This window comes from Squalius cephalus, assembly GCF_949319135.1.
Source record: "Squalius cephalus genome assembly, chromosome: 5".
NCBI lineage: Eukaryota > Metazoa > Chordata > Actinopteri > Cypriniformes > Leuciscidae > Squalius > Squalius cephalus.
Genome location: NC_137126.1, coordinates 47534405 through 47549660, shown reverse-complemented (window position 1 = coordinate 47549660; position 15256 = coordinate 47534405). Strand labels below are relative to the sequence as shown.

Here is a 15256-nt window from a genome sequence, read left to right as displayed (position 1 = left end):
TTTAAAAATAACCTTTATGCCAGCTTTCCATATATGTCTGAAAACTGTGGCCAACATTATTTATTAAACATAGCATAAGCAGTTGTCCAGCCAATTTTCTCTTTGATACATAACCGGACTTTGAGTTACAGCCATTTGAAATGTGCATTTGTTTGCTCTTCTGGGGGGCCATTGCTGGGGTCCTGGGGGTGGAAGGACAGTATAATCTACACATACTATTACTATTACACAAGGATAATGCACCATTCAGTAAAACAACAAAAAAACAGTGCCAACATTTCCTTTTCACCCCCTCTTGCTGCTTATATCCCTGACATCAGTGATATATAGAGTATACTATATAGAGTACTAGAATGATCAACATGGATTATCTTCAATTAAGCTTTAAGTATTTATAGCAAGATAGCCCACTGCAGCCTCTTGTTATTCACATAGCTTCCTTTTATTTCACTGCAAACTGGCATACATGCAAGTATGTGCAACTTTTGTTGCATTGTTGTCCCATATATCATTAACCAGATCTAAATTTTTATGTCCCAAGAAAAAGAATCATGGTCATTAATTATATGTAATTATTTATATGTTATTAATTATATGTAGTTATTTTTAAAGAAATAAGAAATTAAAATTTCTCAAATAAAAATTTCTATTTACTGTACCAAACACCACTTTCAAAACACAATAGTCACCATACTTTATTAAACAACACTTTATTGGAGAACAAAGCATAAAGTTGATAAAGTAGCATAAAGACAAATGAGATTCAAGATAAATAAAAATGTGTCTTCAAAAATACATTAACATCATATGAATCCATTCACAGCTGCTGAAGCCACAAAACGAGTGCCAGATAATCATATTCAGTCACCTACAGAAAACAGATTTGATATTGTGTTGGAAAATAATGATTCATTAGAAGAACACGATAAAGACATACAGGGAAGAGCAAGAAACCAGTTTAGCTGTGATAAACTGGTTTCTTGCTCTTCCCTGTATGTCTCTATCGTGTTCTTCTTCCTCGTCTTAACAGTTTGTTCAGTTGAAGAACAGAAGATGTGATCACTGATGTGGTGTAGCTTTTTCTCAACCAGAAGAAGAAGTCTCAACATCCCATTGTCAGGCGTTCTCCAGTCCTGGTCTGAAAGTAAAACAAAAAACAGAAACCAAGTTGTTTAATGGACAGTCAGGTCAGCTTATGTTCTGCTTTATTTAAAGCAGTGATGGTTTACTCTGGCCCTCAGCGTCCACTGTCCTGCACATTTAGCTCCGACCTCAAACCCTCCTGCCTATTGTCTAGAAGTAAACCTGAAGACTTTGGTTAAAATTTTCAGATGTGCTTGATTAGGTTTGGAGGTTAACTCTTAGCTAACCTCAAAAAGTAGAATGCAAAGGGCCAGAGTTGCCTGTTCCTTACATAAATTTACAAAGCAGCAGTCAGTACATTATATAATATACACATTGAAGTATATATATATATATATATATATTGCAGCACATAATATAAGCTAAGTACTGAACAAAAACAGTTTTACCCATATCAACAGCAACATATTTTAAAAGATCTTTTAGAAAGGCATGGTCTCTTTTGAGCCTTTACCAGTGATGCTTGATTTCTTTCCAGACAACATACTCTTCTGTCAATTGTTTCAAGAGCTTCACTTGGTCAAAAACCAAGTGATAACCTGTTCAATGTAAAATTGTCAACATCAAATTATGTACTACATATTACAGCATTGTTTCAATACAAGACATACCAATGGACTCGCACACTTTTCTGTCGTCTTTGGGCACCAGATGTTCCTTCCTCACCCGAAACAAAGGACTTATTCGATTAGCTTGCGTTGATATAAGGACTGGTCTTCCTTCTCGGCTGTAAAACAAGAAAGTCTCGACTTACTCTATGTGCAATTACTGTTGTTCTTGAAACACAAATTAAGACAGTTATAAATAAGTTAATTTACCATATGATTAGGGAGAGAACATTTGATGAGTAAATACTGATATATTAAGAAACTTCACCTGGGAAGGGCTGATCACGGCAAGATTCGCTGCGACTCACTAGTAGCTCTTGTGAGGGTTGAGTTTGATATTGGTAGAGCTTTAAAAAAAAGGACTAAGTAATCCTGCAAAACAGAAAGGAAGGTAATTTTAATATATTACTTGCAAATATGTTTTCTGTGAAGAGTGTTGCATAATTAAATGTTAAAAGCATTTTTATGTATTAAGTTCACTGATATGTGGGCATTTCTATGAATAAAAGTATGTCTTTAATAGCAAGCAATAATCATATGAAAATGATTTACATGCAAACGGGACAGTTATCAGCAGTGTAACTGATCTGATTATGACAAAATAATCGAGTATCTGATGTCATGTGACAAGTCAGATAAGCTTTTCCACTCTTGCAAACAGAGGTAGGTTATGAGGTGTGGAGAGACATCATGTATCACTGGAACATAAACAGACGGGGACCAATTTGCAATTAATATAAACTATCTGTTTATATTACAGTGCGACTACTTTCCAAGAAGGGGCGCAACTGATTTACAAATATCGCGATAAATATGTACAGGAATTGAGGCAGTAGTCAATGACAGCACTAGGAGTAAAAGCTGCAGGATTGTGTACGAGTGTACAAATATGTACGAGTATCGTACAAATTTGACAACTTGTTAAATCTTGTGAATTATCAAGACTTTCAGTCTATGTTTGTACTGACTGGGCTATGGGTTTTGTGAGAAAAGTTTTAAGAAACAACAAATGCTTGATAAAATGTTTGATTTAGGGTTAAAACCAACACGTACATACCATTGCGAATATTTGCCTTTGCAGCTGTCCGTCTCCTCCGTTTACTTCTCCTCAAACAATAATGGGCTGACTGAGTCCGAAAGGCCCTTTTGGTCTTTTCAGCTGAAAAAAGAGAAAAGAAAATATCATTATGTATAATATATAGGATTATTTAATGGAAAAAGTACTGATATACCTTACAAATATTGGATGTTACATTATAAAGCCTTACAAACATGGCAAGTGTTGTGGTTAATATGCATTTACAACAAATATCACTTTAAAACTATCAATCAATACTGAGGTAAAAGCATGGTAAGTTTTGTGATTACTGTCCTTTACTAAACCAATCACAGTAAAACTATGGTTACTGTGGTAAAAGCATGGTAAGTGTTGTGGTTACTGTGCATTTACAATAAGTACCACATTAAAACTACAAATAGTGTGGTAAAAGCATGGCAAGTTTTGTGATTACTGTCTTTTTACTACACTTATCACAGTAAAACTAATGTTACTGTGGTAAAAGCATGGTAAGTGTTGTTTTTACTGTGCTTCTACTACAAATACAACTTTGGAACTAATTGTACTATTTTTAATCTGATATGAATATCTAGGCCTATAGCACGTCACGTGACAGGCAGTGTTAATCACCCTGTTTTAAATTAGAAAGCAATGAAACGCAAAGTCTCCGTGGAGATGGCATAATGGCAGATTAATATCAAAAACCAGAAAAGACATTATATCACACATTATTAGGACAGCGTATTTAGGTATTTACTTACCAACATCTGACACACGTGAACTGATGCCACATATCGCGATGTGTTCGGAACGAGACTTCTTCAGCGCGATTTCCTACTGATAAAATATAATTTTAAAAATATCAATAAACAGCAAAGCAATCCATCTTCCCTGGCAATAAGACCGAAATAATAACATTAATATATATATATATATATAAATACATATGATCTCGTGAATAAATGCTAATTAAACAGCTTCTCTTCTCGAAAAATGATAGAAGAAATTATAAATGCACCAAATGTCATTTATCGTCATAAATCTAAAGTTTCTAAACACAACTTATTGTCCTGACTCAACAGTTTTTAATCAAACCTCCGATAAAAATACGTTATCCAGCTTCTTAAAGCAGTGTCCTACCTATGACAAGAAAACGCTAAAACTGCAATTACTTGCAAGCATCTTAGAGCGTTGTTAAACTCACCTTTGAATGTCGTTTTGCCTGCAGTTGAGGGTTGCTTAGGGCAAACTCACCTCTGAATGCCGTTTTACCAGCAGTTGAGTGTTGTTAAATTCACCGCTGCGTTGTTAAACTCACCGCTGAATGATCACGTGCGTTGTTAAATTCACCGCTGAACGCGCTAAACCTTTGCGGGGACTTTGATATCAGATTGCGAGGGGTTTTAAACATCAAAAGGCCAGATAAAAATGATCTGGGTGCCGCCATTTGACTCGCCCTGGCATAGATAATATTTTGTAGCCCAATGAGAAAAAGGGAGTAAATAATTTAAACAAAATGAACAGCATAGCTGCTACGTGTGAAAAGAAACCTGCTTTGGATGTATTATGTTCAGGACAAACGTAATAGCACTGCAATAGATTGGCTATATTAGGTTAAGGACCAACGTAATAGCACTGCTTATATTAGGTTAAGGACCAACGTAATAGCACTGCTTATATGTTGGCATGTAACGTAATTGCGATTTGCAAAATAGTTTCCTCAGAACGTATTTCATGTGATACAGGGTTGTTTTCGTCGTATATTGCCGTTTGGTCAAGACGCGTCAGTATGTGACGTTTTGGGGTGAGACCGGGCTGTACTAGCAGTTATTTTTTAGATTTTTTTAGACTATATATTCCATTAAGTACTAGTGCTTATGCTTTAGGTAGCCTACTAGTGCCTATTCTTTAGATACTAGTACCTTTTTAAAAGATACTAGTGCTTATTCACTATAGATTATAGTGCCTAATAAATTGGTACTAGAACGTATTTATTATACTAGTACTTATTCATTAGTTACTACTTATTATTAGATAGAACCCCCACTTATTTCAGTAGTCACTAGTAACTATTCTTTTGTGTCAAGTAACTTTTTTTTTTTTTTTTGCCATTGACTTCTATGGGGATCTGTCATTCAGATATCAATTATTCAGTTCTGACTAGTATGTATTCCAATTGTGACTAGTAGGGGAGAGCGGGACACAACCTAACACATTTTGGTTTTGGCTCAATTATTAAAAAAATAATTAAGTTAGATTAATTTTTTTTTTTTTTAACACAAGCAACATACACTGTAAAAAGTGAATAGTTGGATCAACTAAAAAAAAATTACTTCAATTGGTAACACCTAAAGAAATTAAGTTTTCTCAACTTAAATGATCACGTTTTATCGAGAAAAATCTGATAATTTAAGTTGATCCAACTGTTCACTTTTTACAGTGTACACATCTCTGCTACAAATAACCACTTAAAGGTTTTTTTCTTTTCTTTTTTTCTAGGACCTACCACTTTGGCAAGTTACTTGGGTTTATTAATCACAATTTATCTTTGGCGGTGTGGTTCCTTATGGGGATTCTTGCACCATAATTAATGACATACAAAGCTTTAGAATCCCCCTAAATGATGGTTCCATGTCTCAGTGCGATTGGTAAAATGGTCTTAATTTCATTGCAGTCATTGGTATTATGAGAAAGATTGAAAACTTAGGAGAATCCTGTTCTCCTCTCTGGGTGATGTCTCTTCAAGATATCTGATAATTCTCTCCTCTCCCCCGAAACCAGGTGTTACCCCCTGAGGTACATGAATTGACCCAAAACAACTCTAAAAAATATTGGTATAACCATATTGTTCTGGTCTGGGTATTTAAGGGTAAGTGGCAGAGCAGTCTTTGGGAACCTGAAAACCCCCATGCAGTGCAGTGTGTCAGTGTTCTCCAGAGTCTTACACTAGGAACACACTCACACACCACTGCGTGTCTCTGTCAGGAATGCATTTCTTACTCTTGGAGTAATATTTGAGCAACTGATTTAATGTATTTATTATTTCTGAATTGGCTTTTAATCATTTCTTTGTGTAATTGGCATGATACAATTTTTACCTGACAAATAAAATGTTATATGATTTAGTCTGGACTCTCCTGAAATCATTATGACCAGTAGATCATGAGGAGGCTGGTGCTACCGCAGATCTGTCTCCAGGATAGGTCAAACTAAAGGCGCATATGAACGGAGCAGTAGGCACGTCATCTGAAGACCTTTTGATTTCTGTCTATCACTGACTTGGCAAGTTGTACGGAAGTGGCTAAATAAACTACACTTTTTTGTATGAGTGAGCAGTAGGCAACCGACTTAAGAGGTATTAGCAAACCCTGCACCCTCTGACCAAGATCAGACTGGCGAGGCTGTGTCCGTGAGATCCACGAAAAAATGGGCGTATGACTCTGTGCGGCATCGGGTCCCTTAATGAATGAATAATTGAAATTCACTAGTTGACACTTGCATACAATTAGAGGGAGTAAAGTTGAATGCGTATTTGGCGTGCTGTCCGGGGGGAGGGCTCCAAGCTCGGAGTTCGGCCCGATCCCAGAGTACCAGAGTACAAAATGTTCCTATGACAAAAAGTCCCAAATTGTATAAAAAAACCCCAAAAAACTGTAAAACTGCTCAGAGACTTCATGGTGGCTGTTTTCAGATCTCAGTATCTTTTTATCAGTATCTCAATATCTCAGTATCAAGCTATCTTTTTCTTGGGAGTTGCATTTGCTGGTTGTCTATAGTAAAACCAGACCCAAAGCATGCACATCTACAGCAAAACAATGTTTTGCTCAACAAGGGAAATAATAAAAATCCGAAAAAAGTCGGCACACCACGGCTCCAAAAAATGTAAAAAATGTAATAGTAGACTCTCACACAGATGGTAACGTTTCGAGCACCTAGGCTCTTCGTCAGACACTATAGACTGGTTGTCTGGTGTCACGCCTGGTGGATTTCTAACTGTTTCAGAACTGTTTCTGGAGAAACTTCACTGAAGCGCAGCCACACAAATTGCATACATTGTGAAATATATATGTCAAAGCGTTTTTTTTTTTGTTATCCTGGAAAAACGAGAAAACCTGTGGATGAACTTCATGACATAGTATCTCATCACACTTTACATTTCATGTCCAATTTAAGATAGAAATTACATTTCATATTTTTATGGTTATACCTGTCCACACATTTGCACTTCCTTGGGCAGAGCAGAGCTAAACGCTTCTCTTTTGCAGGGGAAATTAAGAAATACAATATCATGTGAAATACTTTCTGTTGGTATTTGTGGGTTTTGCTTATTTCATTTTCAAAATGCTGCTCTGGTGAACAATAATGAAGAAGAGAGATCATACAGGTTTGGAATGATGTAAGGTTGAGATGAACAAGATTACAGTTCCGTTTGCGCTCTGGAGACGCGTTCGACCTTTCCACTATCAAATTCCGTCATGTAGGCCTAAATGGAGAATCTGCCATGGCGCGAACGCAACTGGCATTTAAAGGGAATGGGAGATGAGACTCTGATTGGTTTAATGCACGTAAATCCCAAAACACACCCATTACTCATTAAGAGAATAGGGACAACCCTTTTAGACCATGCGCCGGGAGCGCCGACCATTTTTCCCGCCATTAAACTAGCAAAAGTGGATTCGGACACGCGCTTAGATCGTTAAAATAGGGCCCCTAGACTGTGTGTTCAAAAGCACAACGCTTACCTCTAACTAGCCAACTCAATGTCGAGAAGATCCTCCTGAACCTTCTTCACTGAAGCAGAGCTCTTATTTTTAAAGCTTTATGCTCTTATGGTAGAGTTAAAACACTGAAGCACAGATTGACCGGAGTTTTGGATGGACGTTTCAGGAGAGGAACGGGAGAAGGTTTGGACTCTCTGTTACGCCTGCCTGTTTGCCCCTGCTGGCTCTGCTGCGTATTGCAGACGGTAGTTGGGCAACAGGTGTATTCAATCCCTAATTAACTCACCATACGTGTTAGTATAAAGACCTGTGACTTGGAGTAGGAGCTCTCACTTATCTCACTTGTCTCTCACGTTATTCCTTTTGGTATCTTTGCTTTCCCATATTTATTTTTAGTGCCAGATATTGTTCATTTAGTAACCACACGCGTGTGTTTTTCCCCTAGACGTTGGATTTCTTTTGATTGTTTAATACTTATTTTGCTTGATTTGACAATAAATTGGTTTATTGTTAAAGCATTTGTTGTTTGCCTCTTTTATGTTGCGGTATATGAGCCAGCCGTAACACTCTCTCTATGCAATAGGACAAGAGTGATTCAACTAAAGATCTTCCACATCTTACATATCACACCTAATAAATTCAGTTCATTCTCCACTCTTCTTCAAATGTAAGAAACAGGAGATTACACCTGTTGTTTATAATGGGACTGTCACATATTAAAGCCTCTTGGTCCAAAGTTGTCGTTAAATTGAGTCACATATTCCTTGTAAATTAATTTCCAATTAATGTACCAGACGACTTTTTAACTTGTTAACTATTTGGACAAATATTTTGATGTCTTGGATCTAAAAGGTTGCCATAAAATTATGCGTTTTTTTCTACACATTTTCTATTTGTTCAATTGTATTTTTCACTTAATCATATCTACTTATATTGTGCTGTCTTACTTGATTTTGTTATTATTTCTCCCCCCCCCCCCCCTTGTCTCAGGCAGTGTTTTCTGTGTTGCAATGTGTTGAATAAAACAAAATATTATTTAAAAAAAATAAAATATTTTTGATCATTGCATTGTGAATGTTATTTAATCTATAAAGTATTTCTATGTTGTTAGTAAATTAATAAATTGTTTATTATTTAAACTGTTTTAAGGATCTGCTTGAAGGGACATAAAAAGTCCAAATTGTATAAAAAAAATCCTGTAAATCCTGTGATTATGTGGATTCAGAACTGCTCATGAGACTTAATTCATGGTGGCTGTTTTCAGATCTCAGTATCTTTTTATCAGTATCTCAATATCTTTTTCTTGGGAGTTGCATTTGCTGGTTGTCTATAGTAAAACCAGACCCAAAGCATGCACATCTACAGCAAAACAATGTTTTGCTCAACAAGGGAAATAATAAAAAGCAGAAAAAAGTCAGCACACCACGGCTCCAAAAAATATCAAAAATGTAATAGTAGACTCTCACACAGATGGTAACGTTTCGAGCACCTAGGCTCTTCGTCAGACACTATAGACTGGTTGTCTGGTGTCACGCCTGGTGGATTTCTAACTGTTTCAGAACTGTTTCTGGAGAAACTTCACTGAAGCGAAGCCCACACAAATTGCGAAATTGTGAAATATATATGTCAAAGCGTTTTTGTTCTGTTCTCCTGGAAAACCGAGAAAACCTGTGGATGAACTTCATGACATAGTATCTACATTTTGATGTATATTTGAATATAATATTACTAAATAGTGAATTGTTTAGTAATATTATGGTAAATTATCAAAATCTTCAGTCCTAATCTCAAGTGATCATCAAAAAATGATGTTTTTTCCTTTTTTTTCAAACTAGTACAGTTTTTCTCAGTTGCTTTGGCACATTTCTCTTCTTATTCTCTAAACTGTAAGTTCGATTGTCACAACTATTTGCTGGAACATCAGAACTCTATTGCGTGTCTGCAGAACGTAGTAACTCACCCAAAAGTTGTCATTACAGGTTACAGGACTGCAGTGTGTGAGGCCACGTAAGGGTCAGAATATAATATAGTCTGGAAATAAAACGTAACTGCAAAAGTATCATATCATGTTGTGTATATATCATTTGTAATGTTTATTGTTGAAAATACATAATTTTTCATTCTATTTCTATGAATGCTGTGTGTTCACACTGATAATACTGTGCCAGTTTGTTTAATTTTTACATTGATTATTTATTCTACAGTAACAACAACAAAGTCATCAGTGTGTAAACAATTTCTACAAAATGAAGTGATGACACAGAAATTAAATGGAGTTATAAGGTTCAGAGTGTCTTTCCCGCACATCATTATGACGGTGAGACTCAAACACTTTGAGAAAAACTTTCAAAACAAGTTTTTCCAGTAAAAATCTACTTTTCCCCAACGATTTCTATTTCAGATAAATGCTGTTCTTTTGAACTTTATATTCATCAAAGAATCCTGAAAAACTTTTCAACATTGATAATAATAATGTTTCTTGAGCATCAAATCATCATATTAGAATGATTTCTGAAGGATCATGTGACACTGAAGACTGGAGTAATGATGCTGAAAATTCAGCTTTGATCACAGGAATAAATTACACTTTAAAATATATTGACATAGAAAACATTTAATATAAAGTGTATTGGATCAAATAAATGCACACACACACACACACACACACACACACACACACACACACACACATGCACACCCACCCACACATATATTATATCAATATATTTATGTGTGTGTGTGTGAGAGAGAGGGGGGGTTATAATAATTATTAATAATAGTTATAATAAAGATTCTGAAGTAAACTGTTAAACATTGCTAGGTAATTTGCCAATACAATAAGGAAAAATATTATGCTTTTGTGGGTCCATTTTAAAAGGATAGTTAATTAAAAATAACAATTCTGTCACCATCGTGTTGTTTCAAAATTGTGTGACTCATTCTTCTGTGGAACATGTTTTGAAAAATGTGTCAGTTGTGTTTTAAGTCAATCAGCACCAATATCAGTTCTACTGGTTCCCAATGTTCTTCAGGATATCTTATTTTGTGTTCCACTGAAGTAAAGAAGTCATACTGGTTTCAAACGGGTGAGTAAATGATGACAGAGTTTTCAGTTTTGGGTGAACTGTACCTTTAATCTGTTCTTGGAGAGTGATTCCCAGGGAGGTGTATATGTTGCTTTATATGTGACAGATCCAAGTAAATGTACATTTACTTGTGCGACTTTAATGATAATTCTACATGATATCCATATATAATGTGAGAAAACAGGAAACCGTGAGGTTTGCCGTTTATAAAGGGAACTTGAGCCTTCAGCACCGGCTGTACAAAATAACCAAGACATTAGGAATAACACAGAAGACTCACACCAGGCTAGCTTATATACATTTTATGGCCACAGAGACATTTGTAGGTTTATTTCAGACATTGTTGCAGTATTGTAATAACCTGTAATAACAACTAATCAAACTTTCCAAATAAATTTTAAAGCTTCACAAATGAAATAAAAAGCTAAAGACATCAAAGAGTAAAAAACTGTATTAGCCTAAACTGGCATATGTTATTCACTCATTGTTTGCTCTGTTGTGTCCTTATATTTATCTGAAAGCCTGAAATAAATCAGTTTATCACAGGAACTGAATATTGCACAACACACTAAAGTGAAACTCCTCCTATTTATTCAGTCCCTTTGATGTGATTATATGGAATTACAATGACGACTGATGTCATGCGATTCTGGCAGCATAAATAGTGGATCAGAATCAATCTGTGAGACAAACTGCCTGATAATACAGTTTATTTCATCCAGACTTTGATCACCAGCACAATGACTACACCGAAGCCAGAATTTGGAGCATTTACCCCAGAGGCGCTTGTCACTGAAGAGGTGGAGAAGATCTGCCTTGAGGTAGGAGACAGAAAATCACTCATGTAATGCAGTTTTTGTTAAAAAACTGTTTTGTTAAGCCTAGTAAAAAAAAATATTTTGGTGACATGATAGATGTAACTCCCTATAGAGACTAATAAACTCAATCTTTTTTAAATAATAATAATATGGATTAAAAAAAGAAAATCTGCATTTGTTTATTTAGATGCGGCCAATCATAGAGAAGATGAACCCTTTTAAGGGTTACATTCCTTTAACCTTTAGGAGTCAGATTGTGAACGGAACAAACTATCTGGTCAAGGTAAGTGAGTGAGGTTTTTGTTGTTGTTTGTTTGTTTGTTTGTATTTATGGGTTTTGAGCTTATAATTTCATACCTGAAACTCCAAGGCACAATTTGTATGTTTCTAATTTCATCAAGCCGACTGTGGCAGTGTGTCCTAAACGGGTGCGAAGTGTCCAGTATTTTTTTCCTCTCTGAAAGTTAAAATGCATCAAGTCACTCTATAAAGTTTCTCTGCATTTGTAGCCAATAAGAGAAACATTTTCTCAACTTTGTAGCGTTGCTGGACACTCAGATCTCTGCAACGGTCACTGTAGCAGAACTCATAGAAATATGTTTGCTGTGTCATGGAAAATTAATGAGTGTTTAGCTCGCTATCAATGTGAAAAGAGTTTTACATGGAAGATAAATCCATGTGGATTTCTCTCTCTCGCTCTCTCTCTCTCTCTCTCTCTCTCTCTCTCTCTCTCTCTCTCTCTCAGGTGTACGTCGATGTAAATACGTGCGTTCATGCGATGATATATCAAGCTACCAATGGAGGGAAACCGACTGTGACTGGAGACCAGTACCCTAAAACCGCCAGTGACCCTCTGATCCCCTTTGTGAACACTGTCTAACCGCATGCAGAAAATAGTCTGTCTAACATAATAACAGACACACAATGAGCTGCCATACTGTAGAGGAACTATTGAAAACTGTTTCATTCCTCAATATTAAACTCAATATTCAAACCCTCAGTGCCCGTGTCAGTGTGTTTATATGAAGAACAATGTTTCTAACAATGTTTATTGCTGAAACAATAAATATTAAAGCATAAACATAGATGCTTTGTTAACACGTATTCCTACTGTAATTCATGATTAATTCAGGTAGTTATAAAGCATTTAGTAGTGGTCAGTTAACTATTTTTGTGAGCTCATCTAAAGTGAGGACTTTATGCCTTGTAAAGCGTTTACAAAGGAGATTTAAAGGCTGTTATTTTCTGAACAGAAAAGGGAAACAAACACATTACAGACTGATACAGAATATAGAAATATTGAGGATGTACGAATGTACATTTAAATAGTTTATTAATCATTTACTCACACTTTCTAAGTGATCTTATGAACCACTGACAACTCTTAAATAACTGCTTTGTAAATAATGCAATACTTCATTTATAAATGATTGATCATTAATAAAGTATGAAAATACAATTATTAAACACATATATGCTTATAGATCAAGAATAAAGCATTTATAGCTGTATTTATAAACTGCTTATTAATGTCTTTTCATGCTTTATAAATGACGAATTAACTGTTTACTAATGCTGAACTAATGATTAATAGCGTGTAGTTATTATAAAGTGTTACCAATATGATACTGTCGAATCAATCAAAGTGGCCTGACACATCTTTAGTTATTCTCTCAAAGTGTATTTTGTGTCTCTGTACGTGTCATTCCTAAAAAAAAAACAACTACAAAAACAATAATATTACAATACTAATGCATTATTAATATTCAAGGTACTCATTTGATCAAATCATGAATTCCCTGGGAATTGCACGAGCTTGCCTTTGCTCTACTGTTTGAGCAACACAAACACTATTATACACTATTATCCAAAAAGCGTAAATCTGTCATCTAAAGCGATTTCAAAAGAAATGAGAGTTTATTTTATTTCAGTTTTATTTCAACACGTAACCAGTTGTTCCAGTTAAACAGTTTATGTTCACAGTTGGTTTATGTATCTGATGGTCAGGTAAGTATGAATCAGTGCCTTTGAATTACCATATACATTTATGCGTTTGATAAACACTTTTGCTCAGTGACTTGCATTATTAATATTCAGGGAAGTCTATAGCCTACATATTAGAAATTCCAGTCCATGAATTTGCTGGGAATTGAACCCATGACCTTGCCTTTACTGTTTGAGCATCAGGAACTCTACACTATTCACCAAAATGTGTAAATCTGTAATATAAATTGCCACACGTTGTTGGGTGCATTTTGACATAAAAGTGTAACTTTCTGAATAACGAGGATGTATTGAACAGATTATATGAACTTTATTATTCTAATATAGAATTTGAGTGCTGAGGTGACATAAACACGGGCCGTCGCTTAAGTTGGGATGCCTTCAATAACTAAAAATGCACAAAGCATGAGTTGACACTGTAAAGGACAGATCAGATATTTGTCATATTTTATATGAATCATTGTTTGTAGGGAATAACTGAAAGCAGTGGTCTTTCACATGCCATGTTGCTGTTTATGCCTTCTTCTGCCATCTTAGCTGCACATGCAAAGGGGTAAAAATATTGAATTTACATGTCAGTCACAGTGTCTTCCCAGCAAGCAATAGCCGTCATTTCACCGTCTCGGTTAAATATAGACCCGATATAGTCCGGCTATGTGTAACCCACTTCTAGCCAAAATAACATTGAATCTGGTTACATGTATGGCAGCTCATTGTGTGTCTGTTATTCGATCAGACAGTGTAAGTGGCCACTGGAGGCCGCTAGAGGCAATGCATTCACAGTCAGGTCATTCATGTGACTAGATTTGAGGAGCATGAGCTGGAGCAGACAAATTATCACTTATGGATATTTATAGGGCCTTAAGAGAGTTTCCATCTATGATTTGGTGTCCTATTTTTAATTTGCTTTCTTGCATTTTCTATTTGTTTTGTTTTATAGGTAATGGCATCAGTTATATGACTGTTCTTTTTTCATGTATAAATGGTTTAATGAATATAATGCATTTGAACAATTATTACTTGAAATGTCAGGCCTGGAAATTAATACAATCATGAGTCATTGTAATATCTATAGTCAATTATGCTTTGCTCTTAATTATTTAATTGGCTAGAAAATGCTCTTTAAATATTGCTATTAAATGATTTTTTATGATTTAAATCAAGACAAGATCATTCAGTGAATTCATCCTCACTCACTCACAGATGACAAAAGTCAGGCATCCGTGTCTCTGTTTGTCTCTCAGGGCCCGTCATTACGCTGGAGGATTCATCGAGTGGATTCAGCGGGAAGGTCTGTGAGCAGAAAGAGTCGAGCATGAAACTTGACAACAGAGGAATGAAGCTTATTTCAGCTCCGTCAAGGACCTACAAGACTATGACAATGAATTTATACGGCACTTGACTGTTAAAGTGACAACACAGACCAAAAATTTATTCATCTCACAGATGTGTCTAATATATATATTTTGCAAAGACTCAATAAATATTGCATTGTTTATGATACACTTTGTTTGTTTTTATGCCATATGATTTTGTCACTCTAAATGGATCCAGCGACACATTAGATGATTTGTTGCTCATGTATGTTTTCCCAACTAACTGAAACAAACACTCTGAAATAGACAATTACACTATAAATTCATGATTGAGCATTGACCACACTGATGATGGTTGAAGAGTATTAATAACAGGGATATACAAAATAAGTGCTGTTACTTTACAAGAGCTTACATGAACTTTGTGGTCTGCAGCCAATTAAAATTCATAAAAAAAATCATAAACTAATTGCAATCATTTAAAATGAATATGCATGTGATAT

General features: G+C 35.4%; 1 protein-coding gene and 1 long non-coding RNA gene across 2 annotated transcripts in view; one reads left to right on the top strand and one right to left on the bottom strand.

Moving 5' to 3' along the window:
* Window positions 1–14871, top strand: part of LOC307158859 (thiosulfate:glutathione sulfurtransferase) — a 99124-nt gene extending 84253 nt beyond the window's left edge. Inside the window, exon 4 of the mRNA XM_079871823.1 lies at window positions 14682–14871. Coding sequence (XP_079727949.1) covers window positions 14682–14736 — 55 coding nt within the window. The 3' untranslated portion in view covers window positions 14737–14871. The remainder of the gene's footprint in view (window positions 1–14681) is intronic.
* LOC307159627 lies at window positions 980–3646 on the bottom strand. The gene is made up of 5 exons (XR_013821422.1): window positions 3570–3646; window positions 2809–2910; window positions 2020–2123; window positions 1755–1870; window positions 980–1138 (listed from the first exon to the last, which is right to left on the bottom strand). It is a non-coding gene; the product is annotated as an uncharacterized lncRNA (long non-coding RNA).
* Window positions 14872–15256: the final 385 nt, after the last annotated feature.